The following is an 11761-nucleotide window of genomic DNA, read 5'->3' as shown; positions in this document are numbered from 1 at the left end:
TTCTCTTTTCAGTGTTAATTTAATCATACAAATGTTCATTTATACATACAAGTAAAAGGATTCCATTTTTCAGGTTTCTTCATCATTCGATGTGCTATCATAGGACTCTACACAGACTGGACTCACTCAACCCAGTGCCCCACGCAGTCCGACACGCACCCGAATCACAGAGGAGAAAAAAAAAACGAAACAAAGACCATCCATCAAGGAACCTAAAAAATCCAGACAGTCAACAAACAGAGCAAAGGAGAGAAGAGGAAGGCAGACCGGTGAGTGTATACTTTTCAGGATGGGGGGGAAAACTGACATTTGGGCAGGATATTGTATAAACACCGCAGATTGACAGGGACGGTGGATTACAGCCGTGCTGGAACTCGGAGCTGACAGCCAGTGCAGATGGGAACCATTACCAGCGGCAGGCACCAAAGCTCAGGGGGTCAGAAAATTGCCCTGCAGCTAAAAAAAAAAAAAAAAAACACACTACTGCTTATAGTCTGATCGAAGAGTATTAATAATTGAGTATGTTACATGACTGTCTATTCTTCCATCAAGAAGCATACAGAGAGGTTATAGAAATGAAGTCGTTCCATAGTGTCTCCAAAATGGTGATGAAAACATTACTGACATAACGATGAATAGCCTGTGTTTTTCCCCCAACTTAAAAGCATTTAATCCATATTATACAAAAACGCTCATGAGCTCCAGATTCTTGGGGCGGGGGGGGGGGGGGGGGCTCGCCTGCCCATGCCAATCCAGGGAGAACGTCCATCTTTCGGCTGCTTAACCAAGACCCAGGGGGCTGTACGCACCTCCCACAGAAACCGGAACACGTTTGGGAACACGCCAGCGACCCAGGACGGCCGCGCTATGAGCGTGTGCCGAATGCAACACGTCACCCCGAAAGCCGCAGGCCGAGGACAAGAAGCGTGAATCAGTTCAGTGAGAAGCAGAACGTCAACAACCTGGCAGCTTGGCTACCTGCCTCAGGGTAATTTGTCGAGCAGCGCCCTCTGCTGGTAAGTGATGGTGTTGTGTGCCAACTCATTCTTTTATCCACTTACAGCGTCACCTGGTGTGTTAGATGTGCAAGGCAGAGCTTTGACATAGGATACACAAAGACAGCAGGACTCAGAAAGGCCGGGATCTTTCTCTCTGCACAAATATGACCTTCCTTCTCTGAAGAACCTTTACAGCGGAACAGGGAAGACAGCACCCCAGAAAGTATACACCGCTACAGGAGGAGAGCAGGAAACCAGCATGTGATGTCACACAGCAACCCACAGAGCCGCTGAGGATCGCTCCGTCTGCTCGGGGACGGTGACGCTCACTGCTCCTCGCTAAACTCTACTCGGTGCTCGATAACTCAGACTCAGAGGATACAACGGAAAGAAAAGAACATCCGGTGTGTACTCCATGCCCCGCAAAAGACTCATAGCACTCGGGTCTTAATTTAGCATTCGCACATGCATTCTCCGGGCATTCAGGGATCACACACCCTTATCTTCACTGTTCATTTATATCGTCATCAGGGAGAGGAAACGGGATCTGTCAAGTGTCCATACGAAATAATTCGGGGCTGCTCCCGGCCGGCCCAGAACTGCCCCCACCACCGCCCTCGGGGCGGCGGGAAGCAGCACCGTTGAGCCGTGGCTGGAGGCTGCCTTTAAGACTCTCCAAAGGGGTAGGGCCCGTGGATACCCTGTAGAAGAGAGGGGGGAGGGAGGCAAGAAGTCAGCAGGATCCGGGGTCCTCTGAATGTCCTTCACACGTCTGCAGTGACACCAAGTGACAGGAAGACTGCGAGAGGTCCCACCTGGAGCCCACATGCGGAACGGCGCTGGCGTTACACCCTGATCCACAGCACGTTTGCCAGGGTGCCAAAAAAACTCCACACAAACAATCTTTGTTTAGAATGACTGTGTTTCCCGTACACTCCCACTCCCACACGTGTGCAAGATAGCGTGCCCTGGCAATGACCAGCCTGCTGCCACGCCGCACACGCTATCGAAGTGCCCCAAGGGCCAGCAGCGAGCTGCCCAAATCACCGGGCAGGGCCCTATCAGGCTGCACTCATCTGCCCGGCATGTGGGTTGATAAGCGCGAGGTGGGCGCCGCCCCCTGACAGCCCCAGCAAGGTGCCAGACCGCGGCGGGGAAAAGGCAGACAGCACACTTCCTGTTACTCAACAGCAGAAAAGCTGGCACCCTTCTGGCAGGCTAATCACTACCCCAAATGTTTACTGTACAGTCATCCGTGGCTGTGTAAAAAATAAGTAAAAAGCAAATTAGCCTGATAACCTCCAACCGCGAATCACTTGTAACCGAACCCTTGTTCAATACAGACCTTGATGGGGTTGGGGGGTGATTTCCATGCTGTAAGTCAATATGCTCCCTATATGTAATGAGACTGCATTCCCGCACTGTGGCATGGTTCATAACCCTTCCTTTCCCATGAGCCTTTGCTGCACCCACCATGGAAACACTGGGTGCGTTCGACTTCATGCAGCCGCTAACGGCGCTGGCTTAAAGCAATGCATTCTGGTCCTGACGCAATGCATCACGGTTAGATTTTTTTGTCCGACTTCTGCCGGTGCTGCAAAACATCACCAGGTCACATGGTACCTCTCAGCCGGCTGCACAAACTGGAACCGCCTCCATGACGACACAACTTTGCCCTTATTGGCTGAAGAGTTTAGTTACACGCATGACGTTTGTATCCCAGGAAGTTCCGATGCGTTATCTGCCATTTCTCCCGAATATCATGTAAAGCAGTGAGAACAGGTTTTCAGTTGATTTACCTCGTAAAATAAAGTTTAAATAAATGACATAAATGCTCTAATAGTACACGTGAGCTAGTTGTTTGTTTATTGTTAGTTACTGTAATGTTGTGCTGCTTTATTTGTTTAATCGTTCAGTCTGTGAAGAAGGCATTCAAGTAAGAATTGCATTGAACTCTGTACATGACAAAAACTTTGAATCCTTGGAATAAATGTATTTGATCTTTTTCCTGGCAGCTATCTTTTTACACAGGGCCACTATACACAATAGTTTATTTTTTTCACTGCTAACTGTTTGGATCAGGAGTAAATTTAATGTGCATGCAGGTGATATTTGTATAGATTTATCTACACCCTTCTGGCAGTACTGTTATTGCAGTCAGGTCTCGCACACTACGAGGAGTAGAAGTTGTCCGACTTGGATGCAGTCAGTTTATACTCCACCCCTGCAGCCGCCGGCAGATCGCGCTCCACGTCACATGAGCTGCAGACAGACCTAAGCCCAAGTCGAACGCACCCATAGTAACCAGTGGGGCCACGAAGGCTCTCATTGGTTGCCCACTGGATGACCCCAGGACACCCATAGGAGTACCAGGCCCTCGGGCCTTCGCTCACTCACCTGACTGTATGTCACCACTGACAGGTTGTTTTGGAGACTGTTTGGTGTTATATTTACAGAGGTGTGTGACAGTCCATTTTGATCCTGCTGGATGCCGTCCGAGTGGCCATCCCAGGGACCTCCGGGGCTCCCGGCGCCCTTGTTCCTCTGCGGCGAGGCGAAGGGGTTGAAGTTACCCTCGACGTTGCGGTGGGGCTGGGTGTTGAACTCCGTCTCGAAGGAGGAGAGCTGCTGCGTGACGCCGAGTAGACCGCCCACCTCCACGCTGAGGATCACCCAGATCACGTCTGTGCACAGAGCCGGGGTGGAGGGGCTTAATGGGGAGCGTGTGCTGCGGGGCGGGTCACACACGCCGCATGGAACACACTGCCGTGTCCAGTCCACGTTCACACACTACATCCCAGTATCACATCGTCTCAGTAAGTAACGCATGGATCGCCACCCACCGGACCATATCGCTTACAGCTCTACTGACCACAGCTTCCTTCCACCTTAGTTCATACTTCATTTTTCCCTGTGCGCTTTCGGGCTGCGGAAAGCCATCCACATGGCAGCTTGTGTACCTTTGGCTGCGGATGCGGATGGTCGTGGTCGATGCATGCATGCAGCAGTGATATTCCACCAGACCAGGAGAGGGCAGATGTACAAACACAAATACAAGCAGTGTAGTGAAACAGGTATTTCAGTAATAATGCATTCTACGATAAATTGAGAACCTTACAACAAAATTAGCCCCCCCCTCCACACTCGGTGAATTTTATTGCCAATATTTCAAAATGCCAAAATAGTGTTGCTTTTTAAAAGACTGTATGCCTCGATATAATGTCTGGACACTATGAAAAATTAGATATGCAGGTGCCTCCGACCTTCCTCATACAGCTGCTCACCATAACTATTATAAGAACAACAGCTATTCTTCCTCTCTTCTTTCATCATTAACCACTGATCTGTGAAAGTCCACACTGCCACCTACTAGAAATGCCTAATCAGTTACCATGGGCGGTTGATGCGCAAGGTTTCCACTAGACATAAACCTGGCCTACAGACACACCCACCGCAGCTGTCTGCAGACAAGCCCTGACAACAAAGCATATGTCATTTACCCTTGTCCATAACCGAAACTGCATGTGGAAAAGTGAAGTATGAATTGATCTTAACAGATACATTTCAAGGCTGCTGCCACAACAGAGAAACTTTTTGGGGACAGATACGAGTTTGCAAGCTATTTCCTAGCAAAAATGAGCCCAAGGGAAGTGGACAGAGAAGGCGGGAGCTGCAGTGTCCTGTCTCGGCCTGCGTACCCCCATAGAAGAGTCCAGTGGCTGTGCACATCCTCCACTGGCCCTGGTACATGCCGGGGGCAGCCGGGCTGCGCATCTGCACGCTGACGTCGGACACCTCCTGCGGCTCCAGTGAGCGAACCAGCACCATGTTGACGTGACCAAACTGGTCCCCGCCCACATACTTCAGACACACCCCTGGGGGCCAGGACTCTGCCCCTGTGAAGCAGAGAGAGAGAGAGAGAGAGAGAGTGAGGACCTTTAACGGGCAAGGGGGTATAACGGGTGCACAGGGCCTGACCTCCTGAATCCAGGCAGCTACATGGATCCTAACATCAGAAGCTGGTAATCACACAGCAGGATTCCCCTCCCAGTCATTATCTGTAATTTACCGAGTGATGACCACATAGGCTCATATATACGTGTAACTGAGCGGTACTGTTACAACATCCTTCAAAGGCCCCATTATAAGGACTGAAAGCTGACTGGTCCACTGCAGTCACATGTCACTAACTAATCACAGCCTAAAAGTTCATTTAATCCCTGTAACCTGTTTTTGCAGACCTGTTTGTGGCAATGAGAACATAATGCTCCAATAAACAAAAGAATGACAAATACAGTGTGGGGGCCACAGAGGACAGCGAACTTTTCTTCATACACCATCGTTCTGAACAGTGAGGAGACACGTGGGTGCCGATGACCCTTAACCAGGGGGCACACAGCACCTCTTGCAGTTACAGATCCGGTCAGCTAGTGGGAACAGCCAGCCACTCACAGACGGGGAGGCCGCACACACCTGTGTTCTGTATCCTCCAGGTCTTTGTAAATGGTGTGTCGGGGGGGACGGACTCCCCCTCGCCGATCGTCACGTCCTCCACAAACGACATGGATGGTGCGTTTATGTTGGGGCTCTCAAAGTCGTAGTATGCCCCAATAGCAGCCTGCAGGTTCCTGCCACAGAAGTGAAAACGGTCATTTGCACGGCTTTTCAAAATGAACATTATCAAGGGACTCCAAGCTTCCTCAGCAGGTACAGGTGCCCAGTTCATGGCGGCTGCCGGTAAATATCTTCAAGTCAATTAGAAGCCTCTGTTACTAGGGCTTAAATCTGGGGGGGGGGGGACACTACTTTACGGAGGCTTGGTCACGTTCTCTATTTCGGGAGAGGAGTCATACAGGAAACGCCCTTCAAAGGGCTCTAATGCTGGAGATATCGCTGGAAACTTGCCAACGCTGATATAAGCAGCCACACCCTTCGCTGCAGCACTCCTTGTATGTAATAATTTCCCGAGAGTGAAGGGCACTCCCCGGAGTATCTCGCTGTTCCGGGGAAAGTGCCCCAGAACACTGCAGACAGTATCTCTCAATAAATCATGGCAGTAAAACCTGTACCTCTGCAGTGTGTACAAGGAGGGAGGAGACGGTCAAGCGGGGACAGCACCATAAGGAGAACATCGCCTACTGCTCCCTGCATGGCATCATGTGCTCTATTCCCAAAATAAGGCAATGAAGGACTACAGCAGGGTGACCACTGCGATTAGGAGGCAATAAGGGACTCAAGAATAAACCAAAAACTTTAAACAAGTGATTTAGTGTGTGATAAGAATGACAATGAGAGTCGGTGTGTCAGCACATTTTAATATCAAATTAAAACCGGTCCGTTTTCTGCAAACAAAACTGTCCAAAGGTACCGATCGCGTTAATCTTTCCGCAACGGGAGCACACGGGCTTATCCTTTCCCAGCAACTTACCCAAAGCACCGAAAATCGCAAGCTTAAACCCTGTGTCCCTTACAGCCATCTCGCAGCCCTGGAAACATGACGTTGGAACAGAAAACCAGGCTGCTGTAAACTAAGCACCCCACACTGTGATTTTATACTATGATGCTGAGATTAAGGTTCAAGCCTTTGGCAGAGACATAACCCAGTTTATAGAATTAACGGACCCGATGGGGAAAACGCGTCATTTATGCAGGTCAGGTTCATTGTACAGGTACATGTCTATGCAGAAGACCCACATGAAGCACCTGGAGAAACTCACAGGGGCTGCGAGAGACGCTGCCACACGGACCGGAGCTTGGAAAGCGTTCACACAGCGGGGAAAACACCCTATGCAAGTTATATCACCGGAGGTCGGCTCATGCAGACTAGGGCTCCCTGACCTATACAGTTACACGGTCAAGACAGCGACCCCCAACTCGGTGGAGGAAAGCCAGCCCGAGTGGAGGAGGTAACACCGCGACACCCCCGTCCGGAGCGGGTTAACAGCGAGTCCGACTCTACCTTGACCTCCCATTAAATGGGGCACCCCCCAGAGCAGGACGCGCAGCCTGTCCCTCTACATCCACCCTTCTGTCCCTCCGTATGCCGCACTCACTGTCGCTAGACTGCTGCTTCACGGCAGGCGTCCCAGACTTGGCACAGGCCAAGCGCCCGACACCGACCACCGAGGCACCGGCACAACCTTACCACAATACACGGAGCCTCCATACACAGGGAAATAAGCGGAATCCAAGGGGCGTTTATTTATAATTATAAGGCTCACAAACGACGCTTTACTCTCTGAGGTGGGCTAAGCCGGGGTTAGCGCAGCGGCTAGGCCTCATATCCCCGGGCTCACCAGTTGGTCATGTCCAGGAAGAAGGCGCAGCCCGCGGGGTTCAGCTGGAAGCCGAGCAGCCTCTGGAACTCGGATATAAGCACGTCTTTGTCGGTGGTGCCCATACAGCTGAACTTCTGCATGAACTCCGGGTCCAAGTCCATATCCATGCCCTCCATGGCGGGTGTCCCGGGGCGGAGACGGGGGGTTTTCTACTAATTTAGTCCGAGGCCTCAACCAGGCATAACAAGCGAGCCGACAACAAGCCCAGTGCGCATGGGCGCGGCGGTGACGTGCGTAAACACGAGAGTGCCGGAAGCGCCGGGGAGCGCGAGGGGCTGGGCGGTGGTGGGCAGGGCCCTCTGCGCAGCGTGACGTCGAAGGGTGCACGTGCCATACATCAGTGTTCGCGCTACCAAAGAAGCGCTTTTCGAGGGGTTATCATAGTTTGTTATCGGCAACTCGTTAATGCTAAAGCCGGAAAGGGTTACTTACATTGTGTCATATAGTCCCCCCCCCCCATTGAGGAGTCTGCATTGGAGCCTAACGGTGGCGCTGCAGTTAAACGAGTAAGCGGTGTCATCACTTCCGGCTGCGGTGCAGCGCCCAGCAGCTCCCAAGCCCAAGGAATTAAAAAAATATTTCGTAAACATGCCGAAGTGAGTGCCCTGGTTATCTTAATAGCCATTCTCTCCTAAGCTGGATCAGTGTGCTGTCAGTGTTATTAGTCTAATTTTAGAAATTGAGGGAATGCTTATTTTGTGTTTTAGTGCTGGTGGCGGGTCGGGGGGTGTTTTATTACTCGAGTTCCCCGTTAATGTTATGCATCCTGTAAATGAATCATAAACCTTCTAGCATGTAAGAAATCCAGAATATTCATGAATTATTTATATGGTATATAAATACATAGTTAGCATGCTTTCACGTGTTTATGTGGGGAGTCGTTTTGCGTGCGTTATTGACTCATGTTTTCTGCCGTAATTATTTCAGGTTTTATTGCGATTACTGTGATACATACCTGACACATGATTCGGTAAGACCACCCTATCCTCAGCCGTATAATAAAAATCCACTTATTTCGAAGAAAAATCAACCACAAGAAGGTCGTTTAACCAGTCGGTTCGATGGCACAGTGCTGCCTAGCTCGTTTTTCACTTCTAATTTTAATGGCGTTTAAAATGTCCTTTTGACAGCCTTCCGTGCGGAAAACGCATTGTAGTGGTCGCAAGCACAAAGAAAATGTCAAAGATTACTACAAGAAATGGATGGAGGAGCAAGCACAGAGCCTAATAGATAAAACAAGTAAGCCGAATGTTACATGAATCTGCTTTGAATGAAGTTGTCATTGCACAATAATAATAATAATTATTGATCTCTATATGGAAATTCTCATTTTGCCTACCCCGTCTTGCTCTCCATGACACATAGGCCTACATACAGTATATGTAGTAGTATAGTGTAGTAGTATTTGTACAGTAGGCCTATATGTAGGTGAGAACAAACTTGGCAGCGGAGGGCAGCCACCTGCAGTGGTGGCTGGGGGTTAAGGGTAGTGATGGGTCGTTCTTGAACGATTCGTTCATTTTGAACGAATCTTTAATGTGATTCGGGAAGAACGAGTCGTCTCGTGGGAGTGATTCGTTCAGTCGCAGATGTGCATTTGCGCAACTTCCTATAGTTTCCGTATTGGAATTATTGATTCACCTGTTTCCAGTCTTCGGGTTTTTCAAGTCGTGAACCTGTTGTAGACCTGTTGCTACGATGCCTAGGGTGGGTTGATATGCTTTTTTGTTCCTATATATATAAAAAAAAAGCAAATGCCACCAAACAGACAAGTCACAGTTCTTGCATTCTGTATCGCCACAACGTCTAGTTACATTTCTTGGGAGGTGCATGTCAGGCTACGAGGTAGTATCCACGGCCACGCCGTACTTACACCATCGATTTTATTCCGAGGTGTAAATTACCCTTAAATGCTTTCTTGAAGGGCATGACTATTCTGCCAAGGCCAGGCTCGAACCAGCAACCTTCTGTTTACAGGCACAGAGGCTGAGCCACACACTACCCCCATCATTATGGTTTTCTGCAATGTGTTTTGGTAGCTGTTTCTTTGGATCTGATGCTTAAATCTCTTGTTTTCTCCCAGCTACTGCCTTCCAGCTAGGGAAGATCCCAGCCACACCGTTCCCCGGTGCGGCGCCCCCTGGTGGGGCCCTCATCCCTCCTCCAAATATCAGTGAGTAAACACAAGTTGTTTTGCCTACTTTGGCGTGTCACTGTTTCTGAAATGTCTAGATGATTGAGTGGCTTCAAATCATAAAGGCAGGACAGTATTCTGATCCTTAAAGACCCAGGCAGTGTAAACAGAAGACACTGGATCATTTCTCGTATCATTACAGGCGGGCCACCACATCCTGGAATGTTTCCAGCGCCCCCTATGGGCGGTCCTCCAATGATGCCCATGATGGGGCCCCCTCCCCTTGGTATGATGCCTGGTGGGGCAGGTGAGTTTATGTTCACTACATGCACACACAAAGTTCAGGGTTATGTCTCTGACTCAAGGCAAGCATTTGTTTTGTTTTTTTAGTTGGATCATAGTCTGATATTTAAAATAAGGGAGGTGATGGTAGTGGTGGTGTGTTTTTTACGCTTTTGATGTGTTTAATCTTTCTATGTTCATGCTGGACTTGTTTCAGAGGACATACCAGGCTCCCTAGGTCTCCTGTAATATCTGTGGCCACACTTTAATGTCTCCTGCCCTGTTGTGCATCTCCTGATCGTAACATCTATCTATTCAATCTATTCAACAACTTTGGTCCATATAATGGACCTGGGGGTTTTTCCCACAAAGCAGCATTTCCCAGTTGAGCCAAATGTGATAACTGTCCAACAGGAAGAGAGGTAAGCATTCCCGTTGGATAATCCTTAGATTATCATCTGGCTAATGAAGAAGTCCTGCTTTATGGAGTAGCCCCCTGGTCTGCAGGGACCTGTTGTGTTTGATTTTGTATTCTGCTACTTTTACACAACAGTGTAGTGCAAGGGCTGGTTTTGTCTCAGTTATGAGGAATGTAGAGTTTCTGCAGGTGGATCATCCATCTTCTAAATCAGGGATAGGGACCTCTGATCCCGGAGTGCCGGTCTCCAGCAGGTTCTCTTACCTGATGAGTTCATATCCGTCTGAGATCAGGTGTGGTTCATCAGAGACCAGGGAGGATGGAGAACCTGCTGGATACACACTCCAGGATCAGGATTGCCTACCTTTGTTTTAAATAATTGTCCTGGGGTGTTTCACAGAAGCTTCTGCTGACAACTTACATGGTTGAACCCATTCAGTTGCATGGTTCCAGCTATGGAAGTTGCTAACAGAGCGATTCAGCACAACACAGAACACTGGTGTGATTTGAAGCTGTGACCCACTGAGCCACCTTAACACCTGTAGGTGACACTGTGCAGGTTTAGTGTCCCTCAGAGCTGATTAATCCGTTAATAGGTCACTCGAGTGGCAGAGTTCGAAGGGAAATGGTGTGTTTTGTAACAGTGTGAGAATCGGATTGGGGCACATTAAGCACTTTGTTTCAAACATGCTGTTCTGGTTTTGGGTTAATCATGGTAAAACCCCCCTCTTTGTCTTTCTTTCCACAGCTCCCAGCATGCGCCCCCCCATGGGTAGCCCCATGCAGATGATGCCTGGCCCCCCCATGATGCGGACCCCAGCTCGACCCATGATGGGGCCCCTTGGTCCTGGCATGGCCTGGCCTGACCGGTAGATCTGTTCCAGCTCTGGCAGTCCCCGTTCTCCCCCCCATGATTGGGACACCATGCAAGTGAAGACATGAAGCTCAGCGTACTGTCAGTCCCCCCAAATACCACACAGACTGTCAAATCCCAGCACCTGTTCACTTGAACCAGGGGGATTTCTATGCTGGACCTAATGTAGCCAAAGTCTTCAAGCTATCTGAATAAAGTATTTTGTAATGCCGCCTGGATCCAACGATGCATAGGTTAGGTAGAGGTGTTCCTCTTTCTTCCCTAATTTTTGAATCGATGCCCTTTATTCCTGTTTGTAGTTACAAAATCTGCTTTTTCTTTTCGTAAATGCAGAGATGCACGTGAACCTTTTGGACAAGATTTTGTGGTTTAGCTTTTTAAAGCTGCTTTATAGTTTTAAGTTATTTGAGAGATTAAAAAAAAACACTGAATTTGGTTGTGTGCCATTTAATTATCTTGTCAAAATAAACGTATGCATTTTTAACAGTGGTTTCTCCCATGAGTTGGAGGCCCTGGGGCAGACCCAGGGCACGCAGGGGAGATTACATCTCCCAGCTGGCTTAAGAATAGCTAGATTTTCTCAAGGAGGCAATGCCCTTGAATAGCTGGTAAAATTGGATGTAGGATTTCATACTGTAGTCTCCTAAACCTTAAAATCGGGGAAACTAGATAAAGTGTAGATTTCCGAACAAATATAAAAGACCAAATATAAAAGAT

The 11761-nt window shown here is 49.0% G+C and overlaps 2 protein-coding genes across 3 annotated transcripts; one reads left to right on the top strand and one right to left on the bottom strand.

The window, feature by feature from the left end:
• ilrun (inflammation and lipid regulator with UBA-like and NBR1-like domains) lies at nucleotides 1-7575 on the bottom strand. Its single transcript, XM_023798957.2, has 5 exons — nucleotides 7295-7575; nucleotides 5472-5626; nucleotides 4697-4894; nucleotides 3396-3682; nucleotides 1-1699 (listed from the first exon to the last, which is right to left on the bottom strand). Exons 1-5 carry the CDS (start codon nucleotides 7450-7452, stop codon nucleotides 1664-1666), a joined length of 834 nt encoding a protein of 277 aa, XP_023654725.1. The 5' UTR covers nucleotides 7453-7575; the 3' UTR covers nucleotides 1-1663.
• A 204-nt stretch (nucleotides 7576-7779) lies between these two features.
• Nucleotides 7780-11475, top strand: LOC111837123 (U1 small nuclear ribonucleoprotein C-like). 2 transcript variants are annotated; one of them, XM_023798962.2, is made up of 6 exons: nucleotides 7780-7932; nucleotides 8264-8306; nucleotides 8467-8575; nucleotides 9420-9509; nucleotides 9673-9777; nucleotides 10919-11475. In XM_023798962.2, exons 1-6 carry the CDS (start codon nucleotides 7925-7927, stop codon nucleotides 11041-11043), a joined length of 480 nt encoding a protein of 159 aa, XP_023654730.1. In that variant the 5' UTR covers nucleotides 7780-7924; the 3' UTR covers nucleotides 11044-11475. The 2 variants fall into 2 exon arrangements, with proteins under 2 accessions (XP_023654730.1, XP_023654729.1); XM_023798961.2 differs by lacking the exon at nucleotides 7780-7932 and adding an exon at nucleotides 7947-8131.
• Nucleotides 11476-11761: the final 286 nt, after the last annotated feature.

Source organism: Paramormyrops kingsleyae, chromosome 18 (genome assembly GCF_048594095.1).
Source record: "Paramormyrops kingsleyae isolate MSU_618 chromosome 18, PKINGS_0.4, whole genome shotgun sequence".
Classification (NCBI taxonomy): domain Eukaryota; kingdom Metazoa; phylum Chordata; class Actinopteri; order Osteoglossiformes; family Mormyridae; genus Paramormyrops; species Paramormyrops kingsleyae.
The sequence above is the reverse complement of the archived record's forward strand: the minus strand, read 5'-3'. Positions and strand labels throughout refer to the sequence as shown.